The sequence below is a fragment of the Rhinoraja longicauda genome, chromosome 1, assembly GCF_053455715.1.
Source record: "Rhinoraja longicauda isolate Sanriku21f chromosome 1, sRhiLon1.1, whole genome shotgun sequence".
Classification (NCBI taxonomy): domain Eukaryota; kingdom Metazoa; phylum Chordata; class Chondrichthyes; order Rajiformes; family Arhynchobatidae; genus Rhinoraja; species Rhinoraja longicauda.
The window spans coordinates 69,691,407-69,709,692 of record NC_135953.1 but is presented as its reverse complement, the minus strand read 5'-3'; the positions used below and the strand labels follow the sequence as shown (position 1 = coordinate 69,709,692).

At 45.0% G+C, this 18,286-nt stretch overlaps 2 protein-coding genes across 3 annotated transcripts in view; one reads left to right on the top strand and one right to left on the bottom strand.

Moving 5' to 3' along the window:
* Positions 1 to 2,343, bottom strand: part of LOC144593937 (RELT-like protein 1) — a 63,408-nt gene extending 61,065 nt beyond the window's left edge. For both annotated transcript variants that reach the window (XM_078400074.1, XM_078400080.1), the window contains exon 1: positions 2,255 to 2,343. In XM_078400074.1, coding sequence (XP_078256200.1) covers positions 2,255 to 2,267 — 13 coding nt within the window. In that variant the 5' untranslated portion in view covers positions 2,268 to 2,343. The remainder of the gene's footprint in view (positions 1 to 2,254) is intronic.
* A 26-nt stretch (positions 2,344 to 2,369) lies between these two features.
* pgm2 (phosphoglucomutase 2) overlaps positions 2,370 to 18,286 on the top strand; it is a 76,829-nt gene continuing 60,912 nt past the window's right edge. Inside the window, exon 1 of the mRNA XM_078400065.1 lies at positions 2,370 to 2,883. Coding sequence (XP_078256191.1) covers positions 2,857 to 2,883 — 27 coding nt within the window. The 5' untranslated portion in view covers positions 2,370 to 2,856. The remainder of the gene's footprint in view (positions 2,884 to 18,286) is intronic.

Here is an 18,286-nt window from a genome sequence, read left to right as displayed (position 1 = left end):
ACAAATAATGATCCTTATCCCACCATCATCACCCCAATCATTTTCCATTGAATCAGGATTCTGGTGGGGTGGAAAGTGAGGAGCATGGGAAAGTTACAAGAAAGAGATAAGATGCAGTCAAGGGCTCTGTCGATGATGGCAGAAGAGAAGTCATGGCCCAGGAAGCAAGACATTTCAGACAGATTGCAATTTCCACCAGCTCCAACAAGTTTCCACTTGACATGTTATCATCCCCTCCTGTTTCAACATTCTGAAAGGACTTTTCCCTGTGGGACTCGCTGGTCCCCTCATCCATTCCCACTAATCACTCCCTATTCTACAGTAATAGCAGCAGATACAACACTTGTCCTTGCACCTCTACCCTTCCCGCCATTTATGGCCCAAACAGTCCTTATAAGCTGGGCCCCACATTTGAGGAAGGATGTGCTGGCATTGGAGTGGGTCCTGAGAAGGGTTACCATTTTGCAAAATTGATCCCAGGAATGATTGGGTTAAGATATGATGAGCATTTGACAGCACTGGGCCTGTACTTGCTGGAGTTTAAAAGGATGAGGGGGGAATCTCGTTGAAACCAAATTGTGAAAAGCCTAGATAAGGTGGATGTGGAGGGGATGCTTCCGCAAGTAGGAGTGTGTAAGACCAGGGGCCATAGCCTCAGAATAAAATGACGTGCCTTTAGAAAAGTAATGGGGGAATTTCTTTAATCAGAGGGTGGTGAATCTGTGGAATGCATTGCCACAGACAGATGTGGAGGCCAAGTCAATGGATATTTTTAAGGCGGAGATCGATAGATTCTTGATTAGTAAGGGTTTCAGGGATTATCGGGAGAAGGCAGGAGAATGGTGTTGAGAGGGAAAAATCGATCAGCCATGATTTTAGACTTGATGTACCAAATAGCCTTAATCTGCTCCTATATCTTATGAATTTATGAAGCAGGAATTCACTTGGTCTTCTACAGTACTCCAATTTACTACGTTTGATTTTCAGAATATGGTGACCCCAAGCATCCCATTGACTTACCATTTTAATTCTCCATTCCAGTCAGTATTGCGCAAGACCTACTCTTCTGTCATAACCAAGGCCCAAAACAAACTTGAGGAACAGTACTTTATCATACATCTGGACATGTTTTATTCCTTCGAGAGTCAATACTGAATCCTTCAACTTCCAATATCTTGCTTTGTTCCAAGGCATCTGCCTGTAATTCCATTTTCTTCCCCTCCATTAACACATCCTGATCTACCATTACAACACTTTGATCCTTTCATATCCTCATCGCACGACTATCCTCAACATTCCCTTTACCATTCTCTGAAGCTTCCAATTCTAACAAAGTCTTCAACCTGAAGTACTGGTTCTCTTCATTACTGCAGATGCTTTCTGAGCGCTTCCAGCATTTTGTTTTGTTAATTATATAAATGTAACTCCCAAAAGGTATGAAAGGTGTTTTTTAACTCTACAATCCATCCCATAAATTCTTAAAACAGATTGTTAACTCTAGGCGCCAGTAGTTCAATTGATATATTTATAGGTGGCTAGTTCAGTTTTATTGTTGAACAGCAAAACATATTTATTCACAGATGTTATGGTTACACCATCAGATAACACTTCGGCCTATTTTCGGCGTGCATTGCTTGAAAAAAACAATTTAAATTACCCGCAAGGGGAACGATATCCGACTGATGGGCGTTTCCATGTTTTCAGGGGTAAAGGGCGCCTCGGGAAGCCACCTCTTCTCACTGGTTGGGCGCAAGTTAACAGCCTACCTTCTCCGTCCTACAGCCACCATGTTAACGCTCCGAAGTCTCCTTGGGCTGGGGTGGCGATTGGGAGTAGTGCAACCCCCAATCAAACCAGGGACACGCGTTGACCGGAAAGTTTGCCAACCTGTGTCCCTTTTCCGGTGACTTTACCCACAGATAGACAATCACCCACAGCCGGAGAGCCGCCCGTCTGGGCATCCCGCCACCCAGTAACACTTGGGGGGGGGGGGAGAGAGCGTCTACTAAACAACCCGAGGTTCCAACCTGGACAACAACTAAGTAAAAGTGAAGATAGACACAAAATGCTGGAGTAACTCAGCGGGACAGGCAGCATCTCTGGAGAGAAGGAATGGGAGACCCTTCTTCAGACGTGAGGTGAAGTTAGTGAAATATCCCAACACAGTTCGGCTGCCCAGACCCGAGCGGCGGCCCCGCGCCCCCCGGCCCCAGACCGCCGGCCAACAGGTGCGCTCGCGCTCGCGCCCACTCACCGGTCGCCTCCATCTCCGCGCGAGTTGCCGGCCGCTCGCCAACTGCCAGCCGCGAGCTGCCGGACCCCTCGCGCCCCGCCCTCCGTGACGTCGAATCCCGGCCCCAGCCGCAATCAGGAGACGGAAACAGAGGAAGAGGCGGCGGAGCGGTGATGGCAACGAAGGGGGGCTGCCCCACAGTTAAAGTCTGAAGAGGGGTCTCGACATGAAACCTCACCCATTCCTTCTCTCCGGAGATGCTGAGTTACTCCAACATTTTGTGTCCAGCCACAGTTAAACATGTCTCTTCCCCCACCACCCTCCAAAGTTAGCCTTACTTTGGCATCTGAAAGCCGAATACTCAGCAGGTGGCGGGATGGTTCTCTCAGTCTGAAGGAGGGTCTCGACCCGAAATGTTACCATTCCTTCTCTCCAGAGATGCTGCCTGTCCCGCTGAGTTACTCCAGCATTCTGTGTTTACCTTTGGTGTAAACCAGTATCTCCAGTTCTTTCCTACACAATTCTCTAAAGTCGGAAGTAGAAATCTTGGCAACTGTGAGGGAAATTTGCATCAATCGTCGGAGGGTAGAAGTTGGCGACGTGAGACCTGAAAGGAATCGCGGATGAGGGCCGTTCACATTCGTCCTTCGGTAGGGATTTTAAATCCGTGTCATCTCTAGCCCAAACCCCATAACCCTGTAGATATTTCCCCTTCAAATGTTTTCTCTTTTGAATGTTGCTATATCATCTGTTTGGATTACATTTTCAGGCAATGCATATTAAGTAGCAAAACTCGGCGTAATTAATTTACTTCACTTCCAGATTCAGGGACAGTTTATACCCACCTGTTATCAGGCAACTGAACCATCCCGTCACCAACTAGAGAGCGGTCCGGACCTACCTACTACCATCTACCTTATTGGAGACCCTCGGACTATCTTTTATCGGACTTTACTGGGCTTTACTTTTCACTAAATATTATTCGCGTTATCCTGGATCTGTACACTGTGGACGGCTTGATTGTAATCATGTACTGTAGAGTCTTTATGCTGACTGCCAGTGCAGGCAACAACAAGCTTTTCACTGTACCTTGGTACATGTGACATTAATAAACTAAACTAAAACTAAGCTTTTGAAACCTACCATGAATTTTCGTGGGGGTCCGTTTCTCTTTTATTCGATGAAAACCGTTCACAGATTTGAATATGTCAATCAAATCGCCTCAGCCAGCTTCTTCAATATCTCCACTTAATTAAGGGTCTTCATCTCTGATAATATTCTGTTTTGTTCCCTTTTTAAAACGTCAGTATTCTTTTTTAACTGTAGTATTCATAATTTCCAGAATGGATTTTTTAAAGTTTTCCACTCCATATCAGTTGACACCTTCATAGATGTTTACATCCATGTATGTTACATAGATGTTTAACTTGTGTATATACTGTATTTACCCAGTTCTAGTTTGTGTTCTGGTTAATCTGCCAAACAAAATGTATAATTTCATACTCGTATACATTGCATTTGTTTGCCATATCTCCAGACAGTTTTTCAGTCTGTGCCCTGTTTCTATTAACTCTATGCTTTGTTCTGGAGTAGAGGATCACTCAAACAGTCCATTTTAAGTCAAATGGAAAAATACTTTACGATCAATCTTTTGCCTGAGGAGGGAGAGGCAGGATGTAGTTCAAGCACATTTCTCTAACTGTTTAAAGCATGGCACTTATATTAGAGATCAAGTAAAACATTTTCACCAGTGTAGGCTTTCAACTATCAATTCTTGGCCAACCCAAGATAAAAAGGCATGTGAATAGTTGCTTCTGACTTCACCTTGCTGCATGATCTGCAATTTTGCAATTACAGATTCCTGTTCTGGTGGTCTCATGCCTTTGTTTAGTTAAACCATTGGTTTATATTGGCTCTAATTTCTCCATTCCATATTGAGTTTTCACAGTATCTCATACCTTGCATTCTGTTCCACAGACCAGGTCTGGCTTATTTGGTGGGATAAACATACTGTTTTATGGTATTATTTATAATACCATATGTAAATTAAGGCTATGTCAATTTCCTCTTCGTTTGCTAAATTTCATATAATTGACATACATATCTGATTTACTTATTTTGATGCTGTAAGACAGTAAAATGTCAGGTAAGTTTCAAGGGAGCTGGGTAACAGAACAGTCTAGTTTCAAGGGAGGATGGGCAACCGAGCTAAATTAGTTAAAAGAAGAGTGGGAAGACAGAGGATTGGGACTCTTTTAAAGAGCAACAAACGTTAACTAAAAAGGCAATACGGGGAGAAAAGATGAGGTACGAGGGTAAACTAGCCAATAATATAAAGGAGGATAGCAAAAGTTTTTTTAGGTACGTGAAGAGGAAAAAAATAGTCAAGGCAAATGTGGGTCCCTTGAAGACAGAAGCAGGGGAATTTATTATGGGGAACAAAGAAATGGCAGACGAGTTAAACCGTTACTTTGGATCTGTGTTTACTGAGGAGGATACACACAATCTCCCAAATGTTCTAGGGGCCGGAGAACCTAGGGTGATGGAGGAACTGAAGGAAATCCACATTAGGCAGGAAATGGTTTTGGGTAGACTGATGGGACTGAAGGCTGATAAATCCCCAGGGCCTGATGGTCTGCATCCCAGGGTACTTAAGGAGGTGGCTCTAGAAATAGTGGAAGCATTGGAGATCATTTTTCAATGTTCTATAGATTCAGGATCAGTTCCTGTGGATTGGAGGATAGCAAATGTTATCCCACTTTTTAAGAAAGGAGGGAGAGAGAAATCGGGTAATTATAGACCAGTTAGTCTGACATCAGTGGTGGGGAAGATGCTGGAGTCAATTATAAAAGACGAAATTGCTGAGCATTTGGATAGCAGTAACAGGATCATTCCGAGTCAGCATGGATTTACGAAGGGGAAATCATGCTTGACAAATCTACTGGAATTTTTTGAGGATGTAACTAGGAAAATTGAGAGGGGAGAGTCAGTGGATGTGGTGTACCTCGACTTTCAGAAAGCCTTCGACAAGGTCCCACATAGGAGATTAGTGGGCAAAATTAGAGCACATGGTATTGGGGGAAGGGTACTGACATGGATAGAAAATTGGTTGACAGACAGAAAGCAAAGAGTGGGGATAAATGGGGTGCCTTTCGGAATGGCAGGCAGTGACCAGTGGGGGTACCGCAAGGTTCGGTGCTGGGACCCCAGCTATTTACGATATACATTAATGACTTAGATGAAGGGATTAAAAGTACCATTAGCAAATTTGCAGATGATACTAAGCGGGGGTAGTGTGAATTGTGAGGAAGATGCAATAAGGCTGCAGGGTGACTTGGACAGGTTGTGTGAGTGGGCGGGAACATGGCAGATGCAGTTTAATGTAGATAAGTGTGAGGTTATTCACTTTGGAAGTAAGAATAGAAAGGCAGATTATTATCTGAATGGTGTCAAGTTAGGAAGAGGGGATGTTCAACGAGATCTGGGTGTCCTAGTGCATCAGTCACTGAAAGGAAGCATGCAGGTACAGCAGGCAGTGAAGAAAGCCAATGGAATGTTGGCCTTCGTAACAAGAGGAGTTGAGTATAGGAGCAAAGAGGTCCTTCTACAGTTGTACCGGGCCCTGGTGAGACCGCACCTGGAGTACTGTGTGCCGTTTTGGTCTCCAAATTTGAGGAAGGATATTCTTGCTATTGAGGGCGTGCAGCGTAGGTTCACTAGGTTGATTCCCGGAATGGCAGGACTGAGGTATGTTGAAAGGCTGGAGCAATTAGGCTTGTATACACTGGAATTTAGAAGGATGAGGGGGGATCTTATTGAAACATATAAGATAATTAGGGGATTGGACACATCAGAGGCAGGAAACATGTTCCCAATGTTGGGGGAGTCCAGAACAAGGGGCCACAGTTTAAGAATAAGGGGTAAGCCATTTAGAACGGAGATGAGGAAGAACTTTTTCAGTCAGAGAGTGGTGAAGGTGTGGAATTCTCTGCCTCAGAAGGCAGTGGAGGCCAGTTCGTTGGATGCTTTCAAGAGAGAGCTGGATAGAGCTCTTAAGGATAGCGGAGTGAGGGGGTATGGGGAGAAGGCAGGAACGGGGTACTGTTTGAGAGTGATCAGTCATGATCGCATTGAATGGCGGTGCTGGCTCGAAGGGCTGAATGGCCTACTCATGCACCTATTGTCTATTGTCTATTGAACCAAAGCAAAAAACAAACTGCTGGAGAAACTCAGCGGGTCAGGCAGCACCTGCAGAAGGAAATGGGCAATCATTGTTTCGGATGGAGACTCTTCCTCTGGATTTAGTCTTCAGCTTGTGTTTAGCTCCAGGCTTCAGTATCTGCAGCCTTTTGTGTCTCTACTGGAACAAAAGCACTGATGACATGAGGAAGTGTCGGAACTTGGGACCAGGTGAATGATCTGTGAATGCTGGAATCAGGGACCCAATGAGTGGTTGGAGATTGTAGCAACAAGGGTTCCATCAAGTGGGAGTATGCCAGGGACCGAGGGAAATACAGTGTAGAGCCAGATGCTGAACCATCAAGGTTCCTGAATGGTTGAACAGCATTTTATTGGAGATCCACTACTTCCTAGGATCCTATCATTCAGTGCGTGTTCCCTAGCTTTATAGCTTCTCCCAAAATGTAACAATTTGCATTCTCCGGGATTAAATTCTATCTCCTTTTTGTTGCTAATCTTACCAATATATTAGTACCACCTGTAATCAAAGACGACCTTTCTCAGTATCTATAGTATCGCTAATCTTCATGTCATTTTCAAACTTAGTAATAATAAAAGCTTCAAAATTCACATCGAGATAATTATGTGTATAACAAAGAATCATAGTCATACAACAGGAAAATAGGTCATACCGTCCAACTTGTCCATGCTGATCATGATGTCTTTCTGAGCTAGTTCTATTTACTTGCATTTGACCCAGATCCCTCTCAGTCTTTTCTATCCATATTCCTGTCAAAATGATTTTTGAACATTGTTATTGCACCCACCTCAACAGATTCCTCTGGCAGTTTGTTCCAAATACCCACCATGCTCCTACACAAGCTTGTTCCAGCGAGTAGCTGGGACATGTGTGGGCAAGTTGGGCTGAAGGGCCTGTTTCCACACTGTATTACTCTATGACTCTGACAAACAGTAAAGATTTCAGCACAGTGGTATACCACTGCTCGCAGACTTCCAAACAACCTCCACCATTATACTATGCCTCCTATCACCAAATCAATATTGATCAAGAACCAATCCCAACTGTGTCAGAGAAGCCAATCAAAAGTCTGGGGAAATGGTATGACTCTAAACTGAAGGACACTGATCAGGCAAACGAGCTTAGGCAAGAAATTATCAAAGGTCTAGCAAACATCGACCGATCCATGTTGCCTGGAAAGCTGACAATCTGGTGCCTGCCGTTTGGGTTACTACCTCGCCTTATGTGGCCACTAACCATGTATGACATCACCCTCACAAGAGTTGAGAAGATGGAAAGAACAATCAGCTCTTTTGTGAGAAAGTGGTTAGGTGTTCCTCGATGCCTGAGCAACGTACGCCTGTACGGTCAGGGGGTACTTCAGCTGCTTCTCTCTAGCCTCACAGAGGAGTTCAAGTGCACTAAAGTCAGACTAGAGATGACCCTGGCAGAATCGAGGGACACTGTCATCCGAGCTGCTGCCCCAACCCTGGCAACAGGAAAGAAGTGGACGGCTAAGAATGCGACACAGCAGGCAAAATCTGCTCTCCACCAAGGCGACATGATTGGGCAAGTCCAACACGGACGAAGTGGCTTGGGGCTTGGCGGAAAGCGACCTTGCTGGAACAAGGCATCCTCACGAGCGCCGGAAGTTGGTCACGGCCGAAGTCCGCCGACAGGAGGAGTCGAGTAGGTGTGCCAAGGCTGTGTCGCAAGCTAAACAGGGCCAGTGGATGAGATGGGAGAGTGTGGAAAAGCGGAAGATCAGCTGGAAGGACATGTGGGAGATGGAGGCGAGCAGGATAAGCTTCCTCATTCGGGCAACCTATGATGTCCTTCCTAGCCCAAAAAATCTCAACCAATGGCTGGGCGAAGATCCATCATGCCCCCTGTGTTCAACACCAGCCAAGCTTAAGCACATCCTCACTGGGTGTAAAGTAAGTCTCTCCCAAGGACGGTACACCTGGAGACATAATCAAGTGCTCAAATGCCTGGCAGCGACTCTGGAAAGCAGGAGAACAACCAACAATGCCCTGCCGCCCAGAACAACCAACCCAGTTATGCCAATTGCCTTTGTTCGGGAGGGGGAACAAAAGCAACGGAAAATTCCACCAAGGACAAGGTTTGGACAGCTGGAGGCAGCCCGGGACCGGCAGATGCGGGTGGATGTGGACCAACGGCTTACAGTTCCACCAGAGATAGCCATCACCAACTTGAGGCCTGATTTTGTCCTCTGGTACAACTCTCAGCGCATGGTGTATTTTGTGGAGCTTACAGTCCCTGGGGAGGATGCTGTGCAGGAAGCCTTTGAAAGAAAGAAACTGCGCTACACAGACCTTGCAGCGGAGGCAGAACAGCGGGGCTGGAGAGCAAAGATCTGCCCGGTAAAAGTTGGATTTCGAGGATTTGTGGCAACATCTACCGTAAGACTGATGAAGACCTGGGGATCAGCGGACAAACCCTACGCCAGGCTATCAAGGAAACATCACAGGTGGCAGAGCGGAGTAGCCAGTGGCTCTGGCTGAAGAGGAAAGACCCCATCTGGTCTCCCAAATAAGCCGGCTAGGCAGATGCAGAGGGGGGTGGTTCTGGGACGCCAGAATGCACTGCTGAGCCTACTGGAGACGTCATGGGTCCAATCAGCGAAACGTCGATGAAAGTAGGTGCCCACTTGATAACCCCAATGACGTGTCTGCCTAGCCTTTCTCAACATCGGAGGAGCATAGGTGAGTGCATAAGCCTCCCATCACCACCGGGAGCAAGTTGACATTTGGCACTTTGGATTTCTAACATCTTGTCCTGTGTATTTGGAAACTACACAAGCTTGTTCCAGCGAGTAGCTGGGACATGTGTGGGCAAGTTGGGCGGAAGGGCCTGTTTCCACACTGTATTAGTCTATGACTCTGACAAACAGTAAAGATTTCAGCACAGTGGTATACCACTGCTCGCAGACTTCCAAACAACCTCCACCATTATACTATGCCTCCTATCACCAACTCAATATTGGATCCAATTTGGCCTGTATCCTATGGGCTCTTACCTTTTTGATCTGTTTCTAACATGGGACCTTGTCTAATGCCTTTCTGAGTTCTATGTAGATTACATCAACTAACATAAAAAATAGTGCTGGAGCAGGCCATTTGGCCCTTCGAGCCAGGCAGATCGTCCAGAATCAGTACGCCGTTCCTGTTTTCTCCCCATATCCCTTGATTCTGTTAGCCCAACTCTCTCTTGAATACATCCAGTGAACAGGCCTCCACTGCTTTCCGTAGCAGAGAATTCCACACATTCCCAACTCTCGGTGATTTTTCTTTCTTAATTTCAGTCCTAAATGGCCTACCCCTTATTCTTAAACTGTGACCCGTGTTCTGGACTCCCCCAACATCGGGAATTTTTTTTCTGCATCTAGCCTGTCCAATCCCTTCATAATTTTACGTGTTTCTTTGTCACGCCTGACTATCAAGGCTGAGCAGGTGAGGAAGGAACTGAGCAGACTCGGCCCAGGCAAAGCCACGGGTCCCGATGGTGTCAGCCCTAGCGCATTTAAGACGTGTGCCAGCTAGTTGTGTGGAGTACTCCAGCATATCTTCAACCTGAGCCTGAAGAAGGTTCTTGTGATGTGGAAGTCTCTGGTTCCTGTAGCAAAGAGGATGTGCCCCAGCTCGTCCAATGATTGTAGACCAGTGGCACTGACAGTGGCACTGACAAATACCCCACCTGGACCCCCTGCAGTTTTCTTACCAAACTAAGATGGGGATTGAGGATGCCATCATCCACTTGCTCCATCGTTCCCATGCTCACCTGGATCAGCCGGGAAACATTGGGAGAGTCATGTTTTGAGGTGGATAGAAAATCGGTTGGCGGACAGGAAGCAAAGAGTAGGAATAAACGGGTCCTTTTCGGAATGGCAGGCAGTGACTAGTGGGGTACCGCAAGGCTCAGTGCTGGGACCCCAGTTATTTACAGTGTATATTAATGATTTGGACGATGGAATTGAATGCAATATCTCTAAGTTTGCGGATGACACGAAGCTGGGTGGCAGTGTTAGCTGCGAGGAGGATGCTAGGAGGCTGCAGAGTGACTTGGATAGATTAGGCGAGTGGGCAAATGCATGGCAGATGCAATATAATGTGGATAAATGTGAGGTTATCCACTTTGGCGGCAAGAACAGGAAAGCAGAGTATGACCTGAATGGTGACCGATTGGGAGAAGGGGAGATGCAACGTGACCTGGGTGTCATGGTGCACCAGTCATTGAAAGCAAGCATGCAGGTGCAGCAGGCAGTGAAGAAAGCGAATGGTATGTTGGCATTCATAGCAAGAGGATTTGAGTTTAGGAGCAGGGAGGTTCTGCTGCAGTTGTACAGGGCCTTGGTGAGACCGCACCTGGAGTATTGCGTGCAGTTTTGGTCTCCTAACCTGAGGAAAGACGTTCTTGCCTTAGAGGGAGCACAGAGAAGGTTCACCAGATTAATCCCTGGGATGGCGGGACTTGCATATGAGGAAAGACTGGATAGACTGGGCTTGTACTCGCTGGAATTTAGAAGACTGAGGGGGGATCTTATAGAAACATATAAAATTCTTAAGGGGTTGGAGAGGCTAGATGCGGGAAGATTGTTCCCGATGTTGGGGGAGTCCAGAACCAGGGGTCACAGCTTAAGGATAAGGGGGAAGTCTTTTAGGACCGAGATGAGAAAACATTTCTTCACACAGAGAGTGGTGAGTCTGTGGAATTCTCTGCCACAGAAGGTAGTTGAGGCCAGTTCATTGGCTATATTTAAGAGGGAGTTAGATGTGGCCCTTTTTGCTAAAGGGATCAGGGGGTATGGAGAGAAGGTAGGTACAGGCTACTGAGCTGGATGATCAGCCATGATCATATTGAATGGTGGTGCAGGCTCGAAGGGCCGAATGGCCTACTGCACCTATTTTCTATGTTTCTATGTTTTTTTACTTCTCCAGTGCTTTTAGCACCATCCAGCCTGCACTGCTAGGGAGCAAACTGACGAAGATGCAGGTGAATGCTCCATTGGTGTCCTAGATCATCAACTACCGGACTGGACGACCACAACATGCAGGCTACAGAACTGTGCCTCGGACATGGTAGTGAGCAACACAGGGGCCCCATAGGGGACGGTCCTCTCTCCCTTCCTGTTCACCATCTACACCTCGGACTTCAGACACAACTCAAACTCCTGCCACCTGCAGAAGTTTTCAGATGACTGCAATTGTGGGCTGCATCAGTGAGGGGAGGGAAGCTGAATACAGAGGTGTAGTCAAGGACTTTGTTGAGTGGTGTGGGCTGAATCACCTGTAGCTCAACACCGACAAGACTAAGGAGCTAATGGTGGACTTTAGAAGGAGAGGAACACCCCTCTCCCCTGTCTCCATCAATGGTGTGGAAGTGCAGTTTACCAGCGAGTACAAATACCTTGGAGTGTATCTGGACAGTAAACTGGACTGGTCGAGGAATGCTGAAGCCCTGTCCAAGAAGGGACAGAGCTGTCTGTACATTTTGAGAAGGCACCGCTCCTTCAACGTCTGCAGTAAGATGCTGCAGATGTTCCAGTAATCGGTGGGTAGCCAGTGCCACTTCTTCGCTGTCATGCGCTGGGGCAGCAGGACGAAGGCCACGGATGCCAAAAGGATTAACAAACATCAGGAAGGCTGGCCCCGTCCTGGGGGCAGAGTTGGATTCATGGGAGGTGGTCTTGGAGGGGAGGATGCTCCTCAAACTGTGGAGCATCTTGGACAATACAGTTCACCCCCTCCATGACACACTGATCAACCTGAGGAGTACCTTCAGCAACAGACTGGTTCCACCAAGATGCAAGACATAACACCACAGCTATCAAACTGCAACTCCTCCCCTTTCTGTAGTGGGGTAGACTGAGACTGACCCCCCCCCCCCAACTTTGCACATCCGCAATCCTTTCCACTCGTCACTTTAATTTTATGTTTCATGTATTTTGTGTTTTTATGACTGTTGGCAGATCAATTTTCCTCCTGGGATAAATAAAGTTCTATCGTATAGTATCATAATATCCCCTCTCATCCTTCTAAATTCCAGTGAATATCAGCCCAGTCGATCCATTCTTTCATATATCAGTCCTGCCATCCTGGGATTTAACCTGGTGAACCTACGCTGCACTCCCTCAATAGCAAGTATGTCCTTCCTCAAACTAGGATACCAAAACTGTACACAATTCTCCAGGTGCAGTCTCACCTGTACAACAGCAGTGGAACCTCCTTGCTCCTACACTCAAATCCTCTTGCTTTGAAGGCCGACATGCCATTTGCTTTCTTCACTGCCTGCATGCTTACTTTACTGTACTAACCTCATTGGCACACTTAGTCACTTCAAAAAATGTACTCAAACTAGTAGGACAGGATCGTACCTTGACAAAGCCTGCTTACTATCCCAAATCGATTCCTGCCTCTCCAATTACAAATAGTCCTGTCCCTCAGAATTATTTCTATGCGGCCTCAATCTGACAGTGGAGGAAGCCCAGGAGAGAAAGGTCAGTTTGGGAATGGGAACGGCAATCGGGAGATCTCGTAGGCCAAGACGGAATGAGACCTCTGGTTGGACATGACGATTTGACAATTCGGTTGAGGTCGGATAATTGTCTCTCCAGTCATCTACATTTCTTGGGTGTGGTGAATATGCCTGCAAGCACCAGGTATTAGCTTGCTTTCTCAGAAATGAATTTTCTAAATCTATTTTTATTCTAGCAGCCTGTTATACAACATTTCCTTTTCCTATTTCCTGTGATTTCTCAAATCATGATCATGGAGATTGCAAAATACAATTCCAAATGTGGAAAGCTTCAATCAAACAGGAGTCTCGCACCTCAAAATTTGTAAGTAGAGCTTAATGCTGGCTTGTGCTAAGAAAATTGTGCACTGTAAACCCATACAGTTGTCTTTTTGTCATGAAAAGCTGTGTAGTCTTGACAGATCTGACTGCAAATTCTCAGAATTAAATATATGAATGAAGTTACAATCTTGGATTGGCTTGAACACCACAGAAACAAAAGATGAGTCTTCTAAGTTAGTAATCTAAGTTATTCTAAGTTAGCAGAATGACTAACTTAGTCATGGAATTTTATTGTATGTGGAATTTTATTGCACAATTTACAGGTATGCTTCCAGTTCTCAGTACTACTTGCTTGAGGAAATTTGGCACAAAATGATGTACAACAAAAGAAACTGCATAAGTTAAAAATGTATTACTTTGGAAATGTAGCACGTTTTTGAATTTCGCACACAACCAAGAACATCCCAAATGTACAGGCTAAGCTCTCATAGAGTCTAGTGGCAGAGTTCTAACCTGCAGAGATATGTATCCTGAGAATCCGTTTAGACCTAACACAACATCTGTGCGCTATTGATTTCAATGTACAGGTCATTGAAAAGTTGTGGGAACAATAAAATCAATCATTTTAGTTAATCATGTGTTTTAAGTGTTCTGGTTAAATTTATTGGCAAAGATGTTCAGAAGTGCTTATCACTTTGACAGTCAGCCAAATGAGTGGGAGGTGGGGAATGTTTTGCCAGTTACAGTTTTCAGTAGAGCTAAGCGGTAGTTGTTCACCAACGTATTGGGAGGTCGCTGCCACTGTTTAGGGTGTTGTTGTAGATATTTTGCTATAGCAAGGTAAGCCCTCCAGACCTGAACAAGGTAAACTGAACTGAAATCCATGTAGATTATATCAAAGGCACTAACTTCCAGTTCCATCCCTGAACTTATGGCAGTCGTTCCATGCCATTCTGATCCAGCCCTGTACTTTAAAACTCCCAATTGCATTGTGATCAAATGTAATGTGATCAGAATTCAAATGATCAGACATTAGATCCCGAACAACCCTCCAGGATATGTATTATTGAATTTCGACTCTGATGATTGTTGCTCACTATTATAGATTCACACAAGTATCCTTCCCTTTTTTGATCCTCTGATTGCTTGTGGGCATAAAATATTAAAACAGGACTGTTTATGCATCAATGTAAGAACCTTTTAAAATTTACAACAGTCTTGAGCTGAAGGTCCTGTTTCTGTGCAGTATGACTCCATCTGAAGACCATTACTTTTAGTAGACTGCTGAATAGCCAGCTGGAATCCCTACTTGCCCTCAAAATATCAGACATTTCAACAAGTAGGATGCAAGGGAACACCCAATGAAAAAAAATCCAGGCATTGGGTGAACTTAGACTTGGGGAAACGATACAAAAATGGAAATATTGGTTTTGGTTTATCATTGTCACATATACTGAGATACAGTAAAAGTTTTTTTTATCTGATGTCCAGGCAAATCTTACCATACATGAGCACACCAATAGAAAATAAAAGAAATAAGGTGCAGAATATAGTGTTACAGCTGCAAAGAGCAAATATTAAAAGTGCAAGGGCAGCATCGATGTAGGTTGAGAGATTGGGAATTCATCCCGATGAATATGAGCATATGAGAGTTCCATTCAAGAGTGTGGTTACAGCAGGGAAGAAACTATCCTTAAATGGTAAAATGTGTTTTCAAGCTTTAGTATCTTTTGTCTGGTGGGAGATGAGAGAATGACCGGGGTGTGAGTGGTCCTTGATTATGTTGATTGTTTGGCCAAAGCTGTGTGAAATGTGGATGAAGTCGGCGGGGATGAGGGGGGCTGGTTTGCATAATAAACTGAGGGGCATTCACAATTCTCTGCAATTTCTTGCATTCTTGGAAAGAGCAGTTGCCATACTATGTTGTGATGCATCTAGTTAAGATGCTTTCTATGATTCCTATGTAGTAATTGGAAAGAGTCATTAAAGACATGCCAACTTTTCTTAGCCTGATGAAGTGGAGATGCGGTGTGCTTTCTTGGTTGTAGCATTGATGCAGTTAGATCAGCACCAATTGTTGGTGCTATTTATATCTAGGGTCTTGTGGCTCCAGAACCTCTTGACTTTAACACCATTGATACAGACTGGGGTATGTACTCTACCCTTCTCCTGAAGTTGATGACTCGCTCCTTTTTGTTGACATTCAGGGACTGTTGTCCTGTTGTCTTGACACCACGCTACTAAGCTCTCAATCTCCTTCCTGTACTCCATATCATTGTTGTTTGAGTTTAGGCCCACTGTGGTAGTGTCATTGGCAAACTTGTAAATTGAGTTAGAGCAGTATTTGGCCTTAAACTTCATTTTACTAAAACCTAACATTTTTAGTAAAATCTAATTGTCGTTTAAAATTTGAATTATTTTGAAGTAATAGAGAAAACAAAGCCACAAATTTTGCCTTATTTCTGGGACGTAAAAAGTTTCATAAAATATGCATATAGCTCCATTTAGATGTGGTAATGCAAACCGAAAATGCTGGGAGCACTCAGCTGGTATGGCAAGATCTGTGGAAAGAGAAATAAAGTTAACATTTTAGTTAAAGATCCAGAATCCCAGAATCCACGTTTTTTTTTCATCAGATGTGGAAATATCTGACCTTCATTCAAATACTTTTTTCTATCTATCACCAAGGTACTAGCAATTGGATCATAAATTGTTTCCATTAAATGTATTCAGGGGAAAGAAAAGCAGATTTATTAATTGACAAAATTGCTGACAATAAATCCCCAGGGCCTGATGGTCTGCATCCCAGGGTACTCAAGGTGGTGGCTCTAGAAATTGTGGACGCATTGGTGTTCATTTTCCAATGTTCTATAGATTCTGGATCAGTTCATGTGGATTGGAGGGTAATCCACTTTTCAAGCAAGGAGGGAGAGAGAAAGCAGGGAATTATAGGCCAGTCAGCCTGACATCAGCGGTGGGGAAAATGCTGGAGTCGATTATCAAAGATGTAATAGCGGGACATTTGGATAGCAGTAACAGGATCGGTCCAAGTCAGCATGGATTTACGAAGGGGAAATCATGCTTGACAAATCTTCTGGAATTTTTTGAGGATGTAACCAAATAAAATAGACAAGGGAGAGCCTGTGGATGTAGTGTACCTGGACTTTCAAAAGCCTTTGATAAGGTCCCAAACAGGAGATTGGTGGGCAAAATTAGTTGGCAGACAGGAAGCAAAGAGTAGGGATTAACGGGTCCCTTTCAGAATGACAGGCAGTGACTAGTGAGGTGCCGCAAGGCTCGGTGCTGGGACTGCAGCTATTTACAATATACATTAATGATTTAGATGAAGGAATTAAAAGTAACATTAGCAAATTTGCAGATGGCACAAAACTGGGTGGAAGTGTGAACTGTGAAGAGGATGCTATGAGGATGCAGGGTGATTTGGACAGGTTGGGTGAGTGGGCAGATGTATGGCAAATGCAGTATAATGTGGATAAATGTGAGGTTATCCACTTTGGTGGCAAGAACGGGAAGGCAGATTATTATCTGAATGGTGTCGGGTTAGGAAAAGGGGAAGTACAACGAGACCTGGGTGGCCTTGTATATCAGTCACTGAAAGTATGCGTGCAGGTATAACCAGGGCCGTCTTAACGCATGGGCCTGATGGGCACTTGCCCGGGGGCCCACGAGCATAGGGGCCCCATGCTGATCTATGTATGTTAAGTGACTTGCAATAAATAAATACTACTTTAAAAATGTAGGTTCAATAAGTGTTTTTTTCGCAACATTTTCGGTCACTAAGTGCTTCTCACAGCGATCTGTAAGTGCTTTTCGCAACAATGTAGCACCCTAAGTCCATCGCTAAGTGCTTTTCGGTAAGTGCTTCTCGCCGGCACGACAGGGGGGGGCTGGTAGGGAAAGGGGGGTGGGGGAGAGTAACGGTAGGGGCCCCAGTACACTGCTTTGCCCGGGGGCCCATAATGCTGTAAAAACGGCCCTGGGTATAACAGACAGTGAAGAAAGCTAATAGCATGTTGGCCTTCATAATGAGAGGAGTTGAGTATAGGAGCAAAGAGGTACATCTGCAGTTTTTCGGGGCCCTGGTGAGTCCACACCTGGGGTATTGTGTGCAGTTTTGGTCTCCTAATTTGAGGAAGGACATTCTTGCTATTGAGGGAGTGCAGCGTAGGTTCAAGAGCAGGGGTGCAGTGCTGCCGGAGTTCACCGGAGCGCCGCTCCGGCACCTCTGTAAAAAATAAAATAAATAAACAGCAGGGAATTTTAACTAGTGGGGAATTTAACAGCGGCCGCTCAGGCACCAGTGACAGCTCCAGCACCTAAAAAATGAGCACTGCAACACTGTTCACAAGGTTAATTCCCGGGATGGCGGGACTGCCATATGATGAAAGAATGGAGCGACTGGGCTTGTATTCACTGGAATTTAGAAGCATGAGAGTGGATCTTATAGAAACATATAAAAATATTAATGGATTAGACACGCTAGATGCAGGAAACATGTTTCCGATTTTGGGGGGAGTCCAGAACTAGGGGCCACAGTTTAAGAATAAGGGGTAGACCATTTAGAACTGAGATGAGGACAAACATCTTTTCACACAGAGAGTTGTTAATTTGTGGAATTCTCGGCCTCAAAAGGCAGTGGAGGTCGATTCACTGGATGCATTCAAAAGAGAGTTAGACAGAGCTCTTCGGGCTAGCGGAATCAAGGGATATGGGGAGAAGGCAGGATTGGGGTACTGATTATGGATGTTCAGCCATGATCACATTGAATGGTGGTGCTGTCTCAAAGGGCCAAATGGCCTACTCCTGCACCTATTGTCTATGTATCTACGTAATAAAGTGGCAACATAATAGGCAGATACCACAATTGAGCAATCAAAAGGAAACTATGGTCTCAACCCAAAACGTCACCAATCCATGTTCTCCAGAGATGCTGCCTGACCTGCAGAGTTACTCCAGTGTTTTGTATCCTTTTGTGTATGAACCAACATCTGCAGTTTTTTGTTTCTACTGTAGATATT